Source organism: Sus scrofa, chromosome 18 (assembly GCF_054392235.1).
Source record: "Sus scrofa isolate SSC_HxYL_T2T_F1_AM1 chromosome 18, Sscrofa_HxYL_maternal_Yorkshire_Landrace_v2.0, whole genome shotgun sequence".
In the NCBI taxonomy this organism is placed as follows: Eukaryota; Metazoa; Chordata; class Mammalia; order Artiodactyla; family Suidae; genus Sus; species Sus scrofa.
This window is the reverse complement of record NC_139400.1, coordinates 10,481,492-10,503,024: the sequence shown is the minus strand read 5'-3', so window position 1 is coordinate 10,503,024 and position 21,533 is coordinate 10,481,492. Positions and strand designations below refer to the sequence as shown.

The following is a 21,533-nucleotide window of genomic DNA, read 5'->3' as shown; positions in this document are numbered from 1 at the left end:
CAAATTGGTTTTCTTTACTGTGATCAGTATGGCTGCTCACTAGGCTGCTTAAAAACAACATGAAATTTTAGATTATGAATTTATTTGCCGCGGGGCGGAGGGGGGGTTCCTTTTTAGGGCCACACATGAGGCACGTGGGCGTTCCCAAGCTAGGGGTGGAACTGGAGCTGCAGTTGCCGGCCTACACTAGAGCCACAGCAACGCGGGATCTGAGCCGCATCTGTGACCTACGCCACAGCTCACAGCAATGCCAGACCCTTAACCCACTGAGTGATGCCAGAGATTGAACCTGCGTCCTCGTGGTTACTAGTCGGATTCGTTACCGCTGAGCCACGACGGAACTCCTGACTGCTGAAGTGCACACGTATCTCCCTCGAGCGAGATGCTCGGGTTTGAGTTGGCTGCAGAAGTAATCATCTGTTCCATAAATAAGCGTAAAACTCACTCCAGGAGACCTTGGCTAAGGCCCTGGGTTGGCTGTGCTGGCCCGTGACCTTGGGCCCGTCCTCGAGCCCGTGTGTATCTTCAGAAGGGGATGGATGAGCTGCTGCGAGGAGGAAAGGGGCCGCGTGCATGGGTGACGGGGGCAGGGGGACTGCATCCTGAGGGGTCATGGGGTGTCACCATGCAGGCGGAGGGACGGAGAAGGGTGCCCTCACCCCTAGGACTGCTGCACGTCCTCAGCCGGGACACGTGAGACAGGGCTTCTTAGCATGGCCGAGAGAGGAGTGTAATCCCCAGGGCATAGGGTTGGTGCCACCCGATGAGGGGCTCGGGGGCTTTGGAAGTTCAGAGCCGGTACCTCCACAGCCCTGTGTCTTCCAGATCACACAGCGAGTCGCCGTTGGTTACCCGCCTTTAATCCGCTGAGATGTTGAAACAGCAGCCAGCCCTGTGGCTCGGGTAACAGATGGCCTGTCCCCAGAGCCCTTCCTTAGCCCCGGAGGTTCCAGCCCTGAGACCACGAGCCTGTGAGCAGGAAAGTGCCCCCTGATGAGGCTGCACGGTGTCTGTACCACTAGGTGGTTGTGTCACCTGCAGACCTAGGAGAGCTCAAGTGAGGCCTTCACAGATTTGCAAGTAGTCTCTCTGTAAAGTGATCTTTTTTTAATTGAGATAAAATGCCATCACCCAGAAGGAGTGGGGGTCCTTGCTGCACTTGGAACGTAACTACCAAGAGAGCTGCAGATTTGGGGGAATCACAGGGTACCGAACTCTGGGCACCTCCCGCTTTTACCCCCAAGAGTCCCCTTACGGTTGCACTGAGCCCATTTTGTGTGTGTCAGCATTTGCACTGGGAGCAGGCCCTCTGCTCCCTCCGGCTGGAACGGTTTCTCTGTCCTTGCATCAGTTACCTCATCCCCAGCATCAAGGATGCAGTTCTTTGGGTGAAACACGCGGAGACAAGCAGTCTTAACCTCTGGAAGTGAGGCTGATGTGTCTGCACCCTGTCTGTGTGGCTTGCTCGTCACGGTTCTGAGACAGACGAGCCCCGGCACCGGTCCGTTCATGGGGCGGGTGGGGCTTCTTCGTGGCCCGCGCTCCTGCCTCCGCTGCAGCCTCCCCCAAAGGGGCTTCCGGGGCTGTTTCCTGCCCCTGCCCTGGACCCGCAGTTCTGTGCGCGTCCTTCGGCACTGAGGGAACATTCTTCCAAAGGCTCTCGGATGCATCAGACATGGCCTGGTCAGTTATTTGTAATTATTACCACCACCCTTTAAATCATACTGAAAGCTCATTCCAGTAGTGATACAGAAATACAGAGACCGGGAGTTCCCGTCGTGGCACAGTGGTTAACGAATCCAACTAGGAACCATGAGGTTTTGGGTTCGATCCCTGGCCTCGCTCAGTGGGTTAAGGATCTGGCGTTGCCATGAGCTATGGTGTAGGTTGCAGATGCGGCTCGGATCCCGCATTGCTGTGGCTGTGGTGTAGGCCGGTGGCTACAGCTCCGATTCGACCCCTAGCCTGGGAAGCTCCATATGCCATGGGAGCGGCCCAAGAAAAGACAGAAAGCCCAAAAAAGAAAAAAGAAAAGAAATACAGAGACGGGCATGCTGCTTATACACACAAGGGCGAGCGCGCTTTTACGACCACCTCAGATCCTTAGGCCGGGCCTTCTCCAGAGCAGATCCTCTGACGTGGTGATCGTTCAGTTCGTGTCTCTGCCCGTTGTGCTTTCTAACGGCTGGGTTTGTTTGTTTGTTTAAATGATGATGCCACTTCTATGTTGTTGCTTTGTCCCTGGTACTTTGCAGAAAGCAGAGGTGGTTTGTGATCTTGGCAGGGGAAGATGCCAGGCTTTGGAGCGTCCCGCCAGAGCCACGTCTGGTGGCCCTCTTGTCACTAGGCTTCTCGTTTACAGACGACACGGTCCAGTTGTTTCTTGCTTTTGTTTTACTGTGTGCTTGGAGGATTCAGGGTACGGTTAATTTGACTCTCAGGTTGATACTCACAGGTCGTGGAACTCAAATACGGTGGAAAAGATATCCCCGTGACCAGCGCCAACCGGATCGCCTACATCCACCTTGTCGCCGACTACAGGCTCAACAGGCAGATCCGCCAGCACTGCCTGGCCTTCCGCCAGGGCCTGGCCAACGTGCTGAATCTGGAGTGGCTCCGGATGTTCGACCAGCAGGAGATTCAGGTCTGCTCCTTACGCCTGGGGACACGGAGAGCTGTCTTAAGATCTGCCTCAGATGTTACAACTTGGACTTTTTCCCTCAGGTATTAATTTCTGGTGCCCAAGTTCCCATAAGTCTGGAGGACCTCAAATCCTTTACGAACTATTCAGGTACGTTATCACTCCTGGTGGCTTATTCCTGGGAATGTCACAGGCGGTCGTGTTCCCCCACATGCTTTTTTTTCTTTCTTTTTCCCCCTTCTTTTTGTCCTTTTAGGGCTGCACCTGCAGCATATGGAGGTTCCCAGGCTAGGGGTCCAATCGGAGCTGTAGCTGCCGGCCTACACCAGAGCCACAGCCACGCGGGATCCGAGCCGTGTCTGCAACTTACACCACAGCTCACGGCAACGCCGGATCCTTAACCCACAGAGCAAGGCCAGGTATCGAACCCACATCCTCATGGTTCCTAGTTGGATTCGTTAACCACTGCGCCACGACGGGAACTCCGCCACATGCTTTTTATACGGGCAGTTCATCCACACGGTTGAACACGCCGACTGTGACGCGGGAGAGACAGCGCCAGCGCTCTCTGTCTCACTTCTCCCCATCCCGCTGTAAAACTGCTGTTCTGGCTTCTTTACAGACTCACACAGATTTAATGCTAGTTCTCCTTGTTTGTACACTACTCTGCATCGTGCTTTTTTCTCTTCACAACTTAACTTCTTGAGCCTCTGCTGACGGGCAGTGGGGCTGCAGCCAGTCTTCTGCTTTGAAAATCGGTGCTGGCCCAAAACCCTACTAGCAAAAGAAAACACTGGGAGTTCCCGTCGTGGCTCAGTGGTTAGCAAATGGCAAAAAAAAGAAAAGAAAACACTGAGCACTGAGCCTCATCCAAGTATTTGCTTTTGATTGCATTAACCTTAAAAGTTTCTGCTCTGTAAAAAAACGAAAGACCAAAAAGCAGACATAGAAATGGCCGCTTAGCACCTAGAGCAATGTCCAACAGAGGTCGTTGGAGAGGCAGCGACAGCAGCATACAGTGCACAGCTGAAAAGGGCCTACCTTTGGGGGATGTGTGCATGATTATATATATATAAACCTCATATTACACACTTGGGAACAGTGAAAAGGAAAAAAAAAATCATCTTTCAGACAACCTCTAGGAGTTCCCGTTGTTCCCACAGCTCACGCGACACCAGATCCTTAACCCACTTAGCAATGGGATCAGCAGTGTCTCTGTAGCAGCAGGAGGCAGGTTCGATCCCAGCCCAGCACAGCAGGTTAAGGATCCAGTGTTGCCGTTGCCACAGCTTAGGTCACATCTGCAGCTCAGATCTGATCCCTGGCCCAGGAGCTTCATGTGCACGAGATGGCCAAAAAAAACACCCAGTTATTTTGGTGTGTTTTCCTTAATCATAATCTGTTATTCTAGTGTTTTCATGTAGTTTATGGGTGATATATAATTTATGGTGTATATTGTTTGTTTAGCATCCGAAATAAAAAGTATTTCCAGGCTGTTACTCTTCTTACAATTCCTTTTCGAGATTAAATATATGTAACGTGTCACTGTAATAAACGATTTAGTGTACATGTATATTTTTTATCTATGTGTGTTGCCTGTATTTTTGGATGAGAGAAGCCCAGAAGTTCAATGAGTTATTAAAGGATATAAACACTTTGGGGAACGGAATTAGAATGAATATGGCTCACAGAAAAAAAAATTTGTCAAGCAGTCCTACCATTTAGGAAGCAGTGTAAATCTTGAGGGTTTCCATTTTACTCTTTCAGCCCTTTTTCTCATCTGTAGAAACTACAGAGTCTTTAATGTGTATAATAGTAAAAGTGATTTGCAGTTGGGAGTCATTGATTCCTATCTCTATTATGTGTGTGCATATTTTAAAGTATTTTATGTATTGAAATTTTTTTTTTTTTTTGGTCTTTTTTTGTCTTTGTTGTTGTTGTTGTTGTTGCTATTTCTTGGGCTGCTCCCGAGGCATATGGAGGTTCCCAGGCTACGGGTCGAACCGGAGCCATAGCCACCGGCCTACGCCAGAGCCACAGCAACGCGGGATCCGAGCCGCGTCTGCAACCTACACCACAGCTCACGGCAACGCCGGATCGTTAACCCACTGAGCAAGGGCAGGGACCGAACCTGCAACCTCACGGTTCCTAATCGGATTCGTTAACCACTGCGCCACAACAGGAACTCACTGCGCCACAACAGGAACTCCTGTATTGAAATATTTTAAAGTATCTTTTCTCTCTTAGAAGCTGTGAAATATACACAAGATGAAACGGTGTGATTCATATCATTCCATGTCTGTGAAAGGAGAGTAAGATAATAAGCAGAAGTGTACAGGGGTCATGAGATGATAAGTCATTTTTACTTCTTTGCAAGTTTGTTTCCTCTTTTCCTTTGTTAGTTTGAAGGGCCTCTGCTGGCGGCCGTGGTATATGGAAGTTCCCAGGCTAGGGGTCCAGTTGGAGTTGCAACAATGCCAGATCCTTAACCCACTGAGTGAGGCCAGGGATCGAACCTGCATTCCTCATGGATGCTAGGGGGGTTCTTAGCCCACTGAGCCACAATGGGGACTCCCTCCCTTTCTTAACTATATGATTATTATACACTATGCAATAATTTATTTATTTATTTAATTATTTTGTCTTTTTGTCTTTTCTAGGGCCGCACCCACGGCATATGGAGGTTCCCAGGCTAGGGGTCGAATCGGAGCTGTAGCCGCCGGCCAACACCACAGCCACAGCCATGCCAGATCGGAGCCGCGTCTGCGACCTACACCACAGCTCACGCAACACCGGATCTTTGACCCGCTGAGCAAAGCCAGGGATCGAATCCTCAGCCTCGTGGTTCCTAGACGGATTCGTGAACCACTGCGCCACAGTGGAAACTCCAGTAATTTATTTTTTAAAACCAAGAGAACTTTAAGCCACTTCGGAAAGAGATGATAATGATCATTTATAATGAATGAAATGACGGGTGATGTTTTTCGTTGTTCTTTCTTTTTTCCCCCTAAGTATTTTGAAATGCATATTTATTTTAGAATAATTTTTAAGTCCTAGGAACATACCCTTTGCAGGACTTACAGTCAGGAGAGGATTTCTCTCCTCCAAGATCTGTGTTAGCCCGATGTCTACAGCAGACAAAAAATAACACAAGGAGATGAAATCTGGGTTACTCTCCCTCATGAAAACAGATGCAGAAAGCCTCAAAATGTTAGCAAGCTGAATCCAGCAGCACATAAAAGTGATTTAGTCCAGTGGTGTTTATCACGGTATCGGTCGCCTGAGGGAAAACCCGTGTGATCTTCTCAATAGACGGGGAAAGGGAGAGAGGAGAGTAGTTGGCAGCTTTTCAGCATTTAAACATCGCCGCCCATTCAAGATTCAAACTCTCAAGAAACTCTGACTAGACGGGAACGTCCTACCTAAATAGACATTTCTCCAAAGAAGACGTACAGATGGCCAGCAGGCTCACAAAGGATGCTCATTATTGCTAATCAGAGAGAGAGAGAGGTGTAGGTCAAACCACTATGAGGTACCACCTCGCACCCATCTGAATGGCCATCCTCAGAAAGTCTGCAGATAACACACGCTGGAGAGGGTGTGGAGAAAAGGGAACCCTCCTCCCCTGTTGGTGGGAACATACACTGGTACAACCACTGTGGAAAACAGGGTGGAGAGTCCTTATAGGACGAAAAATAGACCTACCTCGTGTTACCCAGCAACCCCACTTCTGGGCATCTATCCAGAGAAAACTGTCATTTGAGAAGATCCAGGCACCCCAGGGTGCACAGCAGCACTGTTTACACGGTGGCCAAGACGTGGAAGCCACCTCAGTGTCCACGGGCAGAGGAGTAGCTGAAGATGGGTACATACACACGATGGCATGGGAGAAGGGGCTGGGGAAGGGATGAATTAGGAGTTTGGGATTCGCAGGTACAGACTGCCGTGTGCAGAATCGGTACCGCACGGGCTATCCTCCAGATCCTGCAATAAGTGGAATTTCCTGCCATGGAAAGGAAAGGAACACGTGTAGCCGAACCGCGTTGCTGTACGTGAGAGGCACTGTTGTAAATCACTATACTTTAATTAAAAAAAGTCCAAAATGTTTTAAAAAGAGAACTTCCTCAACCTGATGCGGGGCATCTGTGAAAAATTCACAGCTCGCCTCACACTGAATGGTTAGAGCCTAAACGCTGGAGGCGTTTGCTCTTGCCGTGTCCTGTTCCGCGCCAGGCTGCGGTTTCTGACTAGTGTGATGGGGGGGGAGCAAGGAGATCCGAGGCGGAAAAGCAGAGGCGCAGGGGAAAAGCTGTTGTCATAGATGACACGACAGGTGCTAGAAACAATAAACACGTGTGGCAGCTTGCAGCGTAATTAGTCTCCTGCTTCAGTTCTCTTTCTGTTTATAGTCCGGGAATGGAACTAATTAAACAATTCCATTTCTAGCAGCATCAGAAGTAATACAATAGAAATTTAGCAAAGTCAGTACAGGGCTCGTTCACTAAAAACTGTGAAGTGTTACTGACAGAAATTAAAGAAGACAAAAGTGGAGAGAAAGTCATAAGTTCTTTTTTTTTTTTTTTTTTTTTTATTATCTTTTTGTCTTTTTAGGGCCGCACCCGTGGCACATGGAGGTTCCCAGGCTAGGGGTCCAATCGGAGCTGTAGCTGCCGGCCTCCACCACAGCCACCGCAGCGCAGGATCTGAACCGTTTCTGTGACCTGTACCACAGCTCACGGCAACGCCGGATCCTTAACCCACTGAGCGAGACCAGGGATCGAACCCACAACTTCATGGTTCCTAGTCGGATTCGTTAATCACTGCGCCACGACGGGGAACAAGTAAGTTCATCTTTATGGATCAGAAGATTCAGTATTAAAAAAAAAAAAGAGTGTTGTCAAGATTGTAATTCTCGGAGTTCCCGTCGTGGCGCAGTGGTTAACGAATCCGACTAGGAACCATGAAGTGGCGGGTTCGGTCCCTGCCCTTGCTCAGTGGGTTAATGATCCGGCGTTGCCGTGAGCTGTGGTGTAGATTGCAGACGCGGCTCGGATCCTGCGTTGCTGTGGCTCTGGCGTAGGCCGGTGGCTACAGCTCCGATTCGACCCCTAGCCTGGGAACCTCCATATGCCGCGGGAGCGGCCCAAGAAATAGCAACAACAACAACAAAAAAAGACAAAAAAAAAAAAAAAAAAAAAAAAAAAAAAGATTGTAATTCTCTCCAAATTAATCTACAAATTCAGTGCAATCCTTCTCAAAATCTTGAGTTTTTGTTAAAAATCAACAAGCTGGAGTTCCTTGGTGGCCTAGTGGTTAAGGATTTGGTGTTGTCACAGCTGTGGCTCAGGTTCCAGCCTGTCCTGGGAACTTCTGTATGCCACAAGTGTGGCAAAAAAAAAATATATATATATATATATGAGGGGGAAAATTGTTCCCCTTAAGAAGATACACAAGAATGTCTGGTTAGCAAATCAGCACGTGGGGCGTTCCTGTTGTGGCTCAGTGGTAACAAACCTGACTTGTATCCATGAGGACACACGTTCGATCCCTGGCCTCGCTCTGTGGCTTGAGGATCTGGTGTGGCTGTGGCTCGTGTGTAGGCCGGCAGCTGCCACTCACCTCCACCCTCTAGCCTGGGAACTTCCACATGCAGAGGGTGGGGCCCTAGAAAGACAAAAACAAAAAGCAAATAAAAGCAGATAAGCACATGAATAGGCGTTTTAACACCATGACTCCACTGCATACCCCCTGGGATGCCAGTCCTCAGAAGGATAGACGGTACCTCGGTACCTCGCTTTGGTCTGTGGGAATCAGAACCCTCACACTGCAGGCGGTGGGACGTGGTAGAACCTCTTCGGAAAACCTTACAGTTACTTGAAAAGGTAATTGGGGAACAACTGGATTTTGGCAGAAGAATGAGGCTGTACCCCCACCCCATGGCACATACGGAAGTTAACTCAGTATGGATCAAGAACCCTTCATACCCAAAGACGTAAAACCCTTAGGAGAACGTAGGAGTGAATCTTCATGACCTTGGGTTTGGCAGCGGTTTCTCAGGTGGCATCACAAGCAGAAGCAGCAAAAGAAAAAGTAAACTGGATTTCATCAGAAGTACAGGCTTTGTGCATCAAACACGTTATCAAGAAAGTGGGCCCACTCCTGGGCCGTGTTGATGGCAGCACTCTTTGCAGCAGCCAGGACATGGAAGCAACCCAGATGTCCGTCGACAGAGGAGTGGATCCAGAAGATACGGTCCATATACACAGTGGAATATTCCTCAGCCATTAAAAGGAACGAGATAATGGCATTTTTAGCAACATGGATGCACCTAGAAATTATCATGCTAAGTGAAGTCAGACAATGAGACACCAACATCAAATGCTTTCACTGGCATGTGGACTCTGAAAAAGGACACAGTGAACTTCTCTGCAGAACAGATTCTGACTCACAGACTTTGAAAAACTTAGGGTTTCCAAAGGGGAGAGGCTGGGGGGGTGGAGGAGATACACTGGGGGTGTGGGATGGAAATCCTATAAAACTGGATTGTGATGATCACTGTATAACTATAAATATAAATTCATTGAGTAATTAAAAAAAGAAGAAGAAAGAGGAAGGACAACATCCAGGAAGGGGAAATAATCGGATGAGGTCTGCTCTCGCCTCACAGCTCAGCAGCGGGAGGACATGCTGACAGCACGTGGGCACAGGACCTGAACAGACATTTCTCCAAAGACAACGCAAATGGCCAGTATATTCAAAAGATGCTCAACGGGAGTTGCAGCCATAGCTCAGCGGAAACGAATCAGACTAGCATCCATGAGGACGCAGGTTTGATCGCTGGCCTTGCTCAGTGGGTTAAGAATCCAGCATTGCTGTGAGCTATGGTGTAGGTCACAGATGTGGCTTGGATCCTGCGTTGCTGTGGCTCTGGGGTAGGCCAGCGGCTGTGCTCCTTTTCAGCTCCTAGACTGGGAACTTCCATATGACATAGGTGCAGCCCTAAAAAAAAAAAAGACGCCCTCAAAAAAAAGATGCTCAACATCATAGCCACTGGGAAACCACAAAGCACAGGGAGACACATCCTTGTCTGTTAGATGGCAGTTATTACACACCACACACACTCACAAGCAGAAAATGACAGCTGTTGGCAGGGATATGGAGACGTTGGCTCATTGCTGGTGGAAAAGGAATATAGCCTCTGTGGAAATACAGGGGACTGTCACAGTAGCCATGTGTCACCGGTGTATACAGTGGACTGTCACAGTAGCCATGTGTCACCGGTGTATACAGTGGACTGTCACAGTAGCCATGTGTCACCGGTGTATACAGTGGACTGTCACAGTAGCCATGTGTCACCGGTGTATACAGTGGACTGTTGCCAAGTCTTAAAAAGGAGTGAGGTTTAGATACAGGCTGCAGCGTGGAGGAATCTCTAATCCATTGTGCTAAGTGAAATGAGCCTGACGTGGAAGGACATACACTGTATGGTTCAGCTTATGTGAAATACCTGGAATAGGCAGATTCCCGGCCACCGAAGGTAGATTAGAGGGCACAGGGGCTGGGGGCAGCGAGCGCTCAGTGGTTCTACAAGTTTGTCTTGGAGATGAAGGTGTTCGGGTTGGAGACCTCAGTAACAGCAGTGCAACAGTGCGAAGCTAATTAATGTTGCTGGATTGTACACCTGAAAATGGTTTAAATGGTCGATTTAATGTTGCATATTTTCACCACAGCTTTAAAGAGAAACCTGTCCAGATTCCTCTGTTCTGCTGAGTGCTGTTTCCCAGCCTTTCCTTCCAGGGTGTCTTTTTGAGAGGATTTTGGAACTTGTTCATAGCGGTGAAAGTGGCACAGTGTGGTAAATGTAACTTCATTTTGTTGAAACATCTTTCAGAGCCTACTTTTAGAGCAGATCGTGGTTGTCTATGAGGTGGACATGGGGTTTTTTTAAGGAAATGGATTTATTTTTTTTTTTTTTTTTTTTTGCTGCACTAGCAGCAAATGAAAGTTCCCAGGCTGGGGGTCTAATTGGAGCTGCAGCCGCTGGCCACAGCCACAGCCACAGCCACACCAGATCCAAGCCACGTCTGTGACCTGCACCACAGCTCATGGCCATGCCAGATCCTTAACCCACAGAGTGAGGCCAGGGATCGAAGCTGCTTCCTCATGGATCCTAGTTGGATTCGTTTCCACTGAGCAACAGCAGGAACTCCGAAAATGGAACTAGGTTAAAACTGGATTGTGGTCATGGTTTCAGAACTATAAGTTTGCTGAAGTAACTTACACATAGACATCGGTGTGTGTTTATATGTACGTGGACGTGCGTTGTCTCCCCTTTCTGTACATTCGTATTGCTCTAAATTCGAGCTCTCATGTTTATGTAAAGGTCACAGTGTCCTCACTGTCCAGTCTTATGTTTAAAACAAGGAAATCAATCCAGCCTTTCCTTTGCCAAGAAGTCGTCTTGGGTTGTTTGCATTATCCTGACTGTGCTGAAAGTGTATATACCTTTAATGATCTTAGCCGTTCCAGTAAATAGGTTTAAAACATTACCGTATTCATTCTGGTGCCGATGAATGCACTTAGGATATTTTATCGATGTTATTTCTGAAGGATATTAACAATGAGGGGACGATATGTAGCAATTATTTCAGTTTTAGGAAGCACTTAACTAGATTAAAAGCTGTAAGGAGGAGGAATTCCTCTTCGGAGCAGTGGTCTGGTCGGTGCTGGGCTTGGTGGTTGGCCGTGTTCTCTACCCTCCTGTCAGAAGGATGGGTGATAAAACAGATGTAGAGACTAAGATGGGTTGGCGGCATAACTAAGCCTGTTAGAAATAAAAGTCTCGGGAGTTCCTGCTGCGGCACAGTGGGTTAAGAATCCAGCTGCAGTGGCTTGGATCGCTGCAGAGGCAGAAGTTCGATCCGCAGCCTGGTGCAGTGGGTTAAAGGATCCAGTGTTGGCCCCAGCTGGGCCTCGTGTTCAGTCCCTGTCTTGGGAACTTCCATAGGCTGCGTGCGTCCATAAAATAATAATAATGATGATGATGACATTATTGTGGTGGTTGTTTGTCTTTTAGGGCTGCACTCGAGGCACATGGAGGTTCCCAGACTAGGGGTCAAATCAGAGCCACAGCTGCCAGCCTGCACCACAGTCACAGCAACTCCAGATCCAGGTTGCGTCTGCGACCTACACCACAGCTCATGGCAACGCCGGATCCTTAACCCACGGAGCGAGGCCAGGGATTGAACCTGCAACTTCATGGATACTAGTCAGATTCATTGCCACTGAGTCACGACGAGAACTCCCATAAAATTATTAAAAAAAAAAAAAAAAGCCCCTTTAGATGTGCGAGCCTCATGTGAATCCTTTGTTTAGGGTTTGTTACTCAACAGAGGCTGAGTTTTAACTCCCAGCAGAGTTGTTAAAGCTCAGACCCCTTGGCAGCATCATCTGCTGCCAGGGTCCCTCTCGTCGCCATGGGGTGTTGTTGCCCCTCCTGGCCTTTGGCACGTTACCTCCGGGGGTTTCTCTCCCTGGCACTTGCCCTTCATCTCCCTGGACGTGGTAACCGTGTCTCTCCCGAGCTGGCCTTCTGCCCGGCCAGGCACCATGCAAGCCATTCACTGCTGTAAGCACGTTGCTCTCGGGCCTTCAGGAGACCCTTGCTTTTGCAGTTCTCTGGTTGCTAATGAAACGTCTGTTCCTTTTGTCTTAGGGGGCTATTCTGCTGACCACCCCGTGATCAGGGCCTTCTGGAGAGTGGTGGAAGGGTTCACGGATGAAGAGAAGCGCAAACTGCTCAAGTTTGTGACCAGCTGCTCCCGGCCCCCGCTCCTGGGGTTTAAGGTACTCCAGCTCCTTCGATTGGCTTTAAACCCAGCTGGCAACCCAGAGAGGCAGCGGGTATCGGGCTGAGTGAGGCAGGGTGTACGTTTTGTTTTCAGAGAAGGGTATTTACAATGGGTGGCAACACCCAGCTTAACTATCGTTGACCAAGGCTTTGGCTCCATCAACGACACGTGGAAGCTCCCAGGCCAGTTGCAGCCTGTGCCACGACTATGGCAACGCCGGATCCTTAACCTGCCGTGCCCCAAGGGAACTTCCTGCAATTATTTTAAATGTACATAAAAGCTGTAAGAATTGGGCAGAGACCGTATGTGCCCACATTATGCAGTTCTTAACATTTGCTCCACTTGTTTTCTCACTCTCTCTCTCTCTCTATATATATATATATATTTATATTTCTTTTCTGAATCACATGGAAGTTGAAGACATCCTGTTTCCTATATATTTTTCCTACAACACCAGTATCTCTAAATTGACCACAATCAAAGTATCAAAAATAAGGAATGTGCAGTGAAATATTGATACCATCTCTGGCTCATGCTGTGTGGTCCTGAGATGAGCGGCTTCAGCATCACCTGAGACCTTGTCACAAAGAGACACTGGCTGGCCCCACCCCAACCTCTAGCATCACTTCAAGGAGAGGTGCCCAGCCATCCTGTTGTCACCTGCCCTTCAGGTACATGGAGCACGTGGACGCGACTCCTGCTCCCAAGGGTCCTTTATGGAACCTGAGTTCCTGGTCAGGTTCCGTCCAGGGCTGTAGGCTGTGTGTGCTGCCTGCCTCCTGTGGGCTTTCTCTGATGGTTTCTGGAGAAAGCCCCTCAATGTAAGGGAGCAGCTCTACTCCTGGGCACGGACACACTGGGGCAGATGGTGACACGTTCACACAGAGCTCACATGAAACTGCAGAGCAGCCTCGTTTATCGTGGCCACCCCGACACGGTGCAGACGTCCCTGCCGGGCCCCGGGCAAGCAGGCGGGAGTTCCTTGCATCCATACAGCGCGATGCGTTCAGAAGCTGCGGGGAGTGGGTCGTGATGCAGACGACCACCCGCGTGGCGTAGAAACGCTGTGCTGCGTAAAAGTGAGGCACGAGGTTGTAGGTCCTGGGATTCCTTTTCCGTGAGGTGTCTTTAAACGGATAGAACCGGGGGTTTATGTCGTGGCACAGAGGAAATCAGTCCGACTAGGAACCATGAGATTGCAGGTTCGATCCCTGGCCTCGCTCCATGGGTTAAGGATCTGGCGTTGCCGTGAGCTGTGGTGTAGGTGGCAGACGCGGCTCAGATCCTGAGTTGCTGTGGCTCTGGCGTAGGCCGGCAGCTGTAGCTCTGATTGGACCCCTAGCCTGGGAACCTCCATGTGACGCAGGTTCGGCCCTAAAAAGCAAAAAAAGGAGGTGGGGGCAGGGTAGAACTGGCAACATTCTGAAATTCACATAGGACACTTAAATGGACAAATCTTGTAGTATGTAAATTACACCTCAATTAAGTTTTGTTGTTTTTGTTTGTTTTTTTGTCTTTTTGCCATTTCTTGGCCCGCTCCTGTGGCATATGGAGGTTCCCAGGCTAGGGGTCAAATCGGAGCTGTAGCCACCGAACCTACAACCTCATGGTTCCCAGTCGGATTCATTAACCACTGCACCACGACGGGAACTCCTCAGTTAAGGTTTTTTTGGTTTTATTTTTCTTTTTAGGGCTGCATCTGTGGCATATGGAGGTTCTCAGGCTAAGGGTCAAATCAGAGCTGCTGGCCTACAGCACAGCCACAGCAACATGGGATCTGAGCCACATCTGCCTACACCACAGCTCACGGCAATGCCAGATCCTTAACCCACTGAGCGAGCCCAGGGATCAAACCCATGTCCTCATGGATACGAATCAGGTTTGTTACCACTGAGCCATGACGAGAACTCCCAAGATTTTATTTTATTTTATTTTTTTATTTTTATTTTTTTTTTATTTTCCCACTGTACAGCAAGGGGGTCAGATTATCCTTACATGTATACATTACAATTACATTTTTTCCCCCACAAGATTTTATTTTAAATTAACATCAATAGCTTAATACAACATCCCACAAAGTGCCCTGAGAACTAGAGCAATAGAGAAGTGGGGCAGAGGCGGGGCCTGAGGGCCACGCGTCTGCTTTCACAGCGGTGGAAGCACTGACATCTTTATATTTTAGGAGCGATGAGTAATAAAGACACGGGTGTGAACAGTCAGGGAATAAAACCCATCAGTGACATTAGCAGAACTCAAATCACTTCTCCATCTTAAAAACTCTCAAAACAGGACGACCAGAGCCAACCATGTTTCCAGACATAGATGAGTCAATACGAACAATCACAGAGGGAAAACATAGACATGAGAACAGGCGGAACTGTCAAAACAGTGACGGTGGTTGGCATCAACTCTTTTATTAGAAGAAAAAGACTCAGACTGAGTCAGAAAAACCGCTGTGTAAGCCACACACCCAAACAAAGTGATTCAGAAAGATTTAGTGATGCGTCCAGCTTACCCCCCAAAGAAATCAGTGGATCTTGAGTTCCCACTGTGGCACAGCAGGCTAAGGATCTGGCACTGCCTCTGCAGCGGCTCAGGTTGCTGCCGAGGCGCGGGTTAGATCCCTGGCCTGGGAACTTCCCGTGCTATGGGTGCAGCTAAGAAACAATAGATGGATGGGCCTCCTTGTTTTAAATACTGGCTCTTAGAACCAGATGGGAAAATTGGCCTCTGATAGGAATGAAAATTGAAAGGAACAGTCTCAGCTCTTTGGTTGTTGTTGTTGTTGTTTAGTGTGGGGTTTTTTTTTGTCTATTCTAAGGCCGCGCCCACAGCACATGGAGGTCCCCAGGCTAGGGGTCAATCAGAGCTGTAGCCGCCGGCCTACGCCAGAGCCACAGCAACACGGGATCCGAGCCTCGTCTGCAAGCTACACCACAGCTCACGGCCACGCCGGATCCTTAACCCATGGAGCAAGCCCAGGGATCGAACCTGCAACCTCATGGTTCCTAGTCGGATTCGTGAACCACTGCGCCATGACGGGAACTCCCAGTCTCTGCTCTTTGATTCACGTCAGCATGCAGTGAAGGCCAGAGCACCTGCCTGGTGGGGCCTGGAGAGCGGGAGGAGTGCGGTGGTGTGAACAGTCCCACAGATGCAGTTCTCATTGATTCGGATTTTAGTGTGATGAGGTAACTTTATCAGTCATGTTGATTAGGCGAGACGGAGCTTATGGCGTCTCCCACCTTGAAAACCACAGCCAAGCCTCCGGTTTCGGGAGGGAAGCTGGCGGACCTACTGCCTCAGGAAGCAGAGTGCCAGCTCCTGGTTGAGTAGAAAGCCAGTGTGACACGGCTCTAGGAAAAACTAGAGCCTTGCTGGCAGGTTCTAGACCTTCTGGCAGAGTCAGTGAAGAGCCAGTGGGGGCCTTACAGGTTTGGAGGGTGGAAACGCTGAGGCACTTGTGTTACCTTAAAACCCCAAGTAGAGGAGTTCCCGTCGTGGCGCAGTGGAAGCGAACCGACTAGGAGCCATGAAGTTTCGGGTTCGATCCCTGGCCTCGCTCAGTGGGTTAAGGATCTGGTGTTGCCATGAGCTGTGGTGTAGGTTGCAGACGCAGCTCAGATCCCACATTGCTGTGGCTGTGGCATAGGCCGGTGGCTCCAGCTACGATTCGACCCCTAGCCTGGAAACCTCTATGTGCTGCAGGTACGGCCCTAAAAAGCAAAAAAAAGCAAAAAACAAAAACCCAAGTAGAATTACGGTGACATCTCTCTGGGCCCCTGTTGATGGTCGCTGAGTTGTCGGCGTACCATGGAAAATATATTTTTGGAAGCTGCAGCATAGTCTTCCTGTTTCAGATATTTTTCAATGATCGTCAAACACAGTAAATGTGGAAATTCAGTACGGGTTTTCAAATGCTTTGACTCCAGCTGGGGGGAAATCATCATCAGGCTTTCCCGTCGCCCAGTGGGCCTGCTGAAGGGCCGCCGGGATGCAGGTTTGAAGAAGGAGAAGCGCAGTGACTTGAAGCGGCAGTGCCGGCACATGCATAATTCAGCAGTGAGGAAAGTGCTTAGTGCCAGAGCGCTGGGGAAGAGTTACATCTGCTAGAGCTGATTAAACTTTCATATGTGTAACGAATGTGATTGTTACAGACAAAAAAAATCTTTAAAGTGCTGTAGAAAATTGTTAAGTTACCATTAGACCACATAATAAATTGATGATGTTTCTCTGCATTAATGCAAATTCCCCTTGTAGTCCATTTAATATACACGAAATGGGGCCCAACTCATTTCAGTGAAGAACCTTTTTTTTTTTTTGTCTTTTTGTCTTTTCTAGGGCTGCTCCCGCGGCATATGGAGGTTCCCAGGCGAGGGGTCTAATCAGGGCTGTAGCTGCCAGCCTACACCACAGCCACAGCAACGCGGGATCCGAGCCGCATCTATGACCTACACCACAGCTCACGGCAACGCCGGATCCTTAATCCACTGAGCAAGGCCAGGGATCGAACCCAAAACCTCATGGTTCCTAATTGGATTTGTTAACCACTGAGCCACGATGGGAACTCCCAAGAACCTTATTTATTTATTTATTTATTTATTTATTTATTTTGGTCTTTTTGCCATTTCTTGGGCTGCTCCTGCAGCATATGGAGGTTCCCAGGCTAGGGGTCTAATAGGAGCTACAGCTGCCAGCTTACAACACAGCCACAGCAACTCGGGATCGGAGCCGCGTCTGCAACCTACACCACAGCTCACGGCAACGCCGGATCCTTAATCCACTGAGCAAGGCCAGGGATCAAACCCGCCACCTCATGGTTCCTAGTCGGATTCATTAACCACTGAGCCATGACGGGAACTCCCCAAAACCTTCATTTTTTTTTAACTTTTGAGTCTGCAAGTTGGAAATTCAATAAGCATTACGAAAGAAACACTAAAGCGTGGCCTCTAACTGCAAACTGTATTTCACACTTTCCATTTACCTGTTGTCTGTCCATTTACCCAGCGCTCCCTGCCTTCTTCCAGATCCTTTTCTGTTTCAAAAATGCAGTGTTTTTATTTTAGGCTATTTAAGCACTGGAGGAAACCGTGGCCCTGCAGGTAGTCGGAAGCTAAATAAAAACGCGGTCAGTGTTCTTTCTGTTTCTCTTCTGGCTCCTGTTTGGACATTTTTATGAAACATTGAGCGTGGCATATAAACTACCATGTATCGTGGTGCCTGATGCTAACTGAACAGTTTTCGAGCTTGTAGCACCTGGGCATCCGCCAGCCACACAGGTTGTGTAGATGGCAGGTTGTTTGTTTGACGGCAGAGAAGCCCCCGGCAGGGTGAGGAAGCACGAGAGTCGGCCTCTCGGCGGCCTCCCGTGGGCCTCCCATGGGCTGCGCTCTCTCTCTCAGTTTTGCCACATCATCCCGTTGGTGCTAAATTCCACCTGCACATGGGACCAAGTCGAGCTGGGAAGCCATTTGAGCCAGTGGGGAGCCTCGCATCCGCTGCCTCGGTTTTCCTCTGCAGTGGTTGATAGGTCATTATGGTTACGTTTGATTGTGTTCCTTGTAACACAATTAATGTCTTCATTATAGAACACTAAAAATTGGAAGGTGTGGCTGAGTCTCAGGAAGACAAAAATACCTGTCGTCTCCCGCGTCCTAACCATTATCACGTTTGCACGTGAGTGCGCTGGTATCTGTGTACACGGGTGTGTGTTTACACACGTGGACCTGATCGTTAACTTCAGCTTAGGCTCTGTTGGTTCAGTTTACCCTTCACCCCCTCTCTCGGGGCCACCGATACCGTTTTGTCCCCTGGCTCTCATTGTGGACTCCCGCGCTCGAGCATTTGATGTCTTCCTGTCGCCAGCAGTTGCCCTCGGATGGGCAGGGCCGCATCTTGGGGCGGCGGGGCCCTTGGGCAGGCGCTTGGGCCTTTTGAATGTATCCCAGGTGGCCTGGGGCGGGGCGGGGTGGGGCACTTTCTTTCTTTCTGGGGTGACAGTCGCCCTTGCCACGTCCGTTTCCTGGCCCGCATCTGGGACCAGGTGTTTTCCCACGAAGACCTGGTGCCTTTCGTTGACAACAGGTTTGTGAGACTAAAACCTGAGCACCTGAGCTGCCCGTAGTCACAGGTGGTCATTGGGACAGGCCTTGTCAGTGGACAGGGCTAGGAAATGGGGCCCTCTTTTCCCCAAGAGAAAAATTCATCCCAAGTTCAATTGACATGGAGGCTCATAAGGTTTTTACTTTGATTTTGTATTGGCGCCTCTCTTTACCAGTTCCTTCCTTTGCTTGCTCTCCTAAGTTCTAGCATCATGCCGTAAGTTACAGTTTTATGTAACACTTCTACAATATTGTACTATATAACTTACAATATCTATATTATATAGTGTGTATAAATATAGTACATAAATACAGTAGGAGGTTTACAAAGGTACCGTGACATTTCGGAAAACCGTTTTGACTTCTTTGCAGTTCTAAAACACTAGGAATATTTCTCTATGATTAAGCCACCAATAAATAGGTCTGTCTGTTCCATTTCGCTTTCCATGTTTAAAGACTGCCTTCTGCTCTCCTCTTGATCACAGTGCTGGACGTCTCTTGCTGCCCCACCCACGTGGCCCTGAGTCTGTCCCCACACTGCGTGCCGTCTGCAGAAAACAGACTTCTGCCTCCCCATGTTGTAATATAAGCCAAGAGGTTTATATATTCAACTCTTCACCCTTGTACCCTTTAGAATTTCATTTCATTTATTTCTTTTGGCCGCTCCCACAGCATACAGAAGTTCCTAGGCCTGAGCCATAGCAGTGCTACCAGATCTTTTTTTTTTTTTTTTTTTCTTTTCTTTTTCAGCTGTAGCCATGACTGTGGAGTTCCTGGGCCAGGGATGGATTCTGAGCTGGAGCTTCAACCTCTGCCACAGCTGCAGCAGCGCTAGATCCTTAACCCACTGCACCACAGCAGAAGCTCCAGTGCTGTTTTTTTATTATCCTTTCTTATGCAGCAAGCCCTGTGTACAATATTTGGTAAAAATTTAGAGCTAAGTCTTGAGTGCAGTTAACAAAAAAAACCCCAAAAAGCTTTTGAGGAAATGTTAACTGCAGTGGCAGGTTCTTTGTCTTAAAAACTCATTTGGGGGAGTTCCCATTGTGGCTCAGCCGGAACCACACTAGTGTATCCATGAGGACGCAGGTTCGATCCCTGGCCTTGCGCAGTGGGTTAGGGATCCTGCCGTGGCTGTGACCTAGGCCTCAGCTCCTGCTCGGATCGGACCCCTAGCCCTGCAACTTCCATGTGCTGTGGGTTTGGCCCTAAAAAGAAAAGGAAAACCTCATTTGGGGCTGTGCCTGTTAACGGAGCGCTGCCGCCCGCTGTCTTGCAGGAGCTGTACCCCGCGTTCTGCATCCACAACGGCGGCTCCGACCTGGAGCGGCTGCCCACGGCCAGCACCTGCATGAACCTGCTCAAGCTGCCCGAGTTCCACGACGAGGCGCTGCTGCGGAGCAAGCTGCTCTATGCCATCGAGTGCGCGGCAGGCTTCGAGCTGAGCTGAGCCAACCGCGCCGCGTCGCCCGGCCCCGGCCCCGGGCCCCGACGGAGAGGGCGCAGGGCCTCCGCGCTGCCCGGGCCGAGGAGGGCGCCCGGGCCGACGCCCGGAGCTGCCGCGGGCCTGTCTCCCCGCCACCCCCTCCCGGCATTTTTTTAGTGATTCCTTAAGTTGTGCTCACGTAGAGGGTGAAGTAAGTTAAAAACAGATGTATGTGCCGCGGGGCTCACGTAGTCGTTTTGCCAAGAAGAGCACAGTTTGCAGACGAGTGGCGACTCAGTGAAACTAACCAAAGACGAAGCTTTGGCTCAGCGGAGCCCCGGGGCCCCTTGGAGCCGCCCCTGCTCCCGCTCCCGCTCCGCTGCGGGGCGCCGTCCGGAGGGGGGAGGCGCTCCCTCCCAGCGCCACTGCTTCTCGTGTGGTTGAATTGTTTACAAGCCGAATTGTTAGACGAAAGGCATTTTCTTTTCCTGCTGCCTTTTCCCAAAGTGGTTAGGTTTGGAAAATAGGTAACAATGGTGATCTTTTATTTGTGTTTTTAAGCCATCTCCCCACCATGGGACTAGCATGCTTGTTCCCGGTGTGCCCCCGACCTGCATCATGATGGTTTGGACATTACTGTGCGTGGGTGTGTGTGTGAGGTGGGCCCTTCCTTCCTTTTCCATTTCCGCCTCCACTTTGTGCCTGGAGAGCTTTCAGGGGAGGGGGGTCTCCGTCCAGTCCCTGCGGCGTGTGTGAGACCCGCGTGAGCGATGGCTCGGGGAGAGGCCACCCGCAGCACCGTCTCGAGTCACTTGAACCAAAGTGGCGCTGCGCCTTTGCACTGCGGCCGGCCCGCCAGCCCGCCCCGCCCCGCCCCCGCCCCCGCCCCCGCCCCCGCCCCCGCCCGGCCGCTGCGCGGGGAAGAGGGCGGGGCTGCGCGGGAAGAGGGCGGGGCCCCACGCGCGGCGCGGGGCGGGGCGGGGCGGGGCGGGTTGGTGACTCTCTGGGATTCGGCACTTTATCAGGAGCTGGGTGGTTTCAGACTCTCCAAGCGGAGGGTGTTTGAACGCGTCATCTGCGAGTGCAGGGACCCTTTGCTGACGCTGGGGGCGCCAAGAAAGCAGACCACGGCTCTTCTGCGGCTGGGGTTTGGCTGTCCCTGGAGCTCTGGGCTGTCCCGTGGAAGTGACCAGAATTAGCAATATGCTTTTAAATGTGGGGAAAGCGAATGACACTTTTAAGACAATGACCATTATCAAAACAAAATGTATAATTTCTTAATTTGAACAATAAATTAAGTGTTTAAATGCTATTTGTAGTCTTGATATACAAAAATAAAATAATTAGGGTTTTGTCCTTGGTTTTATTTTCATTTTAGGTTTTCTGTTGAATGTTCTAGGTCTTCTCTGCTTAGTAGTTGATCTGTATATTTTATTATCAGTCTTTTGGAAATGAAATATCTGGGACTGAAAAGAAATGGGCAGTTACACTTTGGGGGTTTTTCCTCAGTCATC

General features: G+C 49.7%; 1 protein-coding gene across 8 annotated transcripts in view; it reads left to right on the top strand.

Annotated features, from left to right (window-relative positions):
• UBE3C (ubiquitin protein ligase E3C) overlaps positions 1–21,331 on the top strand; it is a 112,230-nt gene extending 90,899 nt beyond the window's left edge. For all 8 annotated transcript variants that reach the window (XM_085005033.1, XM_021079034.2, XM_021079032.2 and 5 more), the window contains 4 exons: positions 2,456–2,644; positions 2,725–2,791; positions 12,357–12,487; positions 19,873–21,331. In XM_085005033.1, coding sequence (XP_084861159.1) covers positions 2,456–2,644; positions 2,725–2,791; positions 12,357–12,487; positions 19,873–20,043 — 558 coding nt within the window. In that variant the 3' untranslated portion in view covers positions 20,044–21,331. The remainder of the gene's footprint in view (positions 1–2,455; positions 2,645–2,724; positions 2,792–12,356; positions 12,488–19,872) is intronic.
• Positions 21,332–21,533: the final 202 nt, after the last annotated feature.